The following is a 2,083-nucleotide window of genomic DNA, read 5'->3' as shown; positions in this document are numbered from 1 at the left end:
AGAGGTAGTGAGAGGAAGTCAGAGGAAATGAGAGGAAGTGAAATGGAAGTGAGAGGTAGTGAGAGGAAGTCAGAGGAAATGAGAGGAAGTGAAATGGAAGTGAGAGGTAGTGAGAGGAAGTCAGAGGAAATGAGAGGAAGTGAAATGGAAGTGAGAGGTAGTGAGAGGAAGTCAGAGGAAATGAGAGGAAGTCAGAGGAAATGAGAGGAAGTGAAATGGAAGTGAGAGGTAGTCAGAGGAAGTCAGAGGTAGTGAGAGGAAGTCAGAGGAAATGAGAGGAAGTGAAATGGAAGTGAGAGGTAGTGAGAGGAAGTCAGAGGAAATGAGAGGAAGTCAGAGGAAGTGTGAGGAAGTGAAATGGAAGTGAGAGGATCTTTCAACGTATGATAATTCCGCTCTTCCTCGCTGTCCATACTCAAGTAAAGCTTTGTTCAAGTTGTCAATTGAAATTAGGAAAAATTGTTTATCGGAACATTCGATCTCGCCATCATCGAGTCAGTTCATTTCAAGGGGCAACTTATTGACTGTTTTTAGCTCTGTAGGTGAACAGGAAGTGAGAGACAGTTAGATACTGAGATAATCAGATAAGCCCCTCCCCCCAAATGTCTTCTATCTGACCTTGGCCCTTCCCTTCAGTCTTCTATCTGACCTCTGCCCTCCCCTTCAGTCTTATATCTGACCTCCGTCCTCCCCTTCAGTCTTCTATCTGACCTCCGTCCTCCCCTTCAGTCTTCTATCTGACCTCCGTCCTCCCCTTCAGTCTTCTATCTGACCTCCGTCCTCCCCTTCAGTCTTCTATCTGACCTCCGTCCTCCCCTTCAGTCTTCTATCTGACCTCCGTCCTCCCCTTCAGTCTTCTATCTGACCTGCGTCGTCCAGGGGCAGGTCAATGTCCTTATATGGTCATGTGACCATATAAGGTCAGTGATGTCAGCAGAAAGATCCCACCCCTGTGTCAGCTGTGGGGGGGGGATGGGGGGGATGCCCCGGTCCACAGCGATTGGGCGGGTGACCCCGGAGCATGTTGGGGTTTGGTGGGGCTCAGCTCCTCCTTGCCTGTAAGGTCTGAGTGCTGCTTCCTATATACTGTGTGTATGTATATATTTGGGGTTCCCCTTTATCGGTGAATGTGACAAGTGACGTTATCATGTGACATCTTCACCAAAACTGAAACTATCCAATAAGGGGGATTGGAGGCTGGGAAGGGGCGGAGCTCCTGTATATATATTATTATTACATTGTATTGTATACAAATCTCTTCCCAGTGACTGGCGGAGTCTATCATTGTTTTCGGTTATCTCTCCCATCCTCAGGAATGTGACCGTCCTGAACTCCAGGGTGGTTTCGGTGACGGTGAAGCCCTCCCCCCGCGGCACCTCCGTCCCCCTGGACATCGAGTTCTCCCACCTTCCCCAGTGATCAGTCTGCTGCAGGCAGGAGGAAGCATTTCCTCAGTCTCCCCTCCCCCAGTGATCAGTCTGCTGCAGGCAGGAGGAAGCATTTCCGGTAGTATGTCTTCAGTCTTCTGTAGCATCACATGTACTGATCACTATGTGTGGCCCTTTAGTGATGTCGGGGGCAATAGCTGAGGGCCCCTCTATACCACATGCAGTGATTAGAGCCACATTCATGTACTTCAATAACACTGACATGTTTCAGGCCACACGGCAGCATGTCCCCCGATCACAGCAGACGGTGTACGGACCGTGACCGATGTGGCGTTTTAGTTCCGCAGCCTCCAAGGTCGTCGTGTCGCTGGCCTGTCATTGGCGGCGGCGGAATCAATAAGTGTCATTAGCTGTACCCGGCGCTGGCGGACGATCACCTTGCCCCGGGCGACAACGATACGCGTTGGGCGGAAAGCTGACGGAAATGTCATTTAGTATTGACACAGAATGCGAAAACCTCCCGGGCCCCGCCCCCAGATCTTTTTGTTATATAAGATATACAATTTGCAATGTTATTTATTTTATTTTTTTGAGAAATCACTTTATTAATAATTTTTTAAGTCATTTTTTTTCTGTATTTTTAGTTGTTTTAAAAAAAAATTTTTATAACAAATTTAATTTTATACTTTTTTTAT

General features: G+C 47.8%; 1 protein-coding gene across 1 annotated transcript in view; it reads left to right on the top strand.

The window, feature by feature from the left end:
• Window positions 1-2,083, top strand: part of LOC108796840 (brain-specific angiogenesis inhibitor 1-like) — a 368,891-nt gene that overhangs the window by 199,134 nt on the left and 167,674 nt on the right. Inside the window, exon 21 of the mRNA XM_018568381.1 lies at window positions 1,314-1,415. Coding sequence (XP_018423883.1) covers window positions 1,314-1,415 — 102 coding nt within the window. The remainder of the gene's footprint in view (window positions 1-1,313; window positions 1,416-2,083) is intronic.

The sequence above is a fragment of the Nanorana parkeri genome, unplaced genomic scaffold, assembly GCF_000935625.1.
Source record: "Nanorana parkeri isolate BGI_ZX_2015 unplaced genomic scaffold, ASM93562v1 scaffold1180, whole genome shotgun sequence".
Lineage (NCBI taxonomy): Eukaryota > Metazoa > Chordata > Amphibia > Anura > Dicroglossidae > Nanorana > Nanorana parkeri.
The sequence above is the reverse complement of the archived record's forward strand: the minus strand, read 5'-3'. Positions and strand labels throughout refer to the sequence as shown.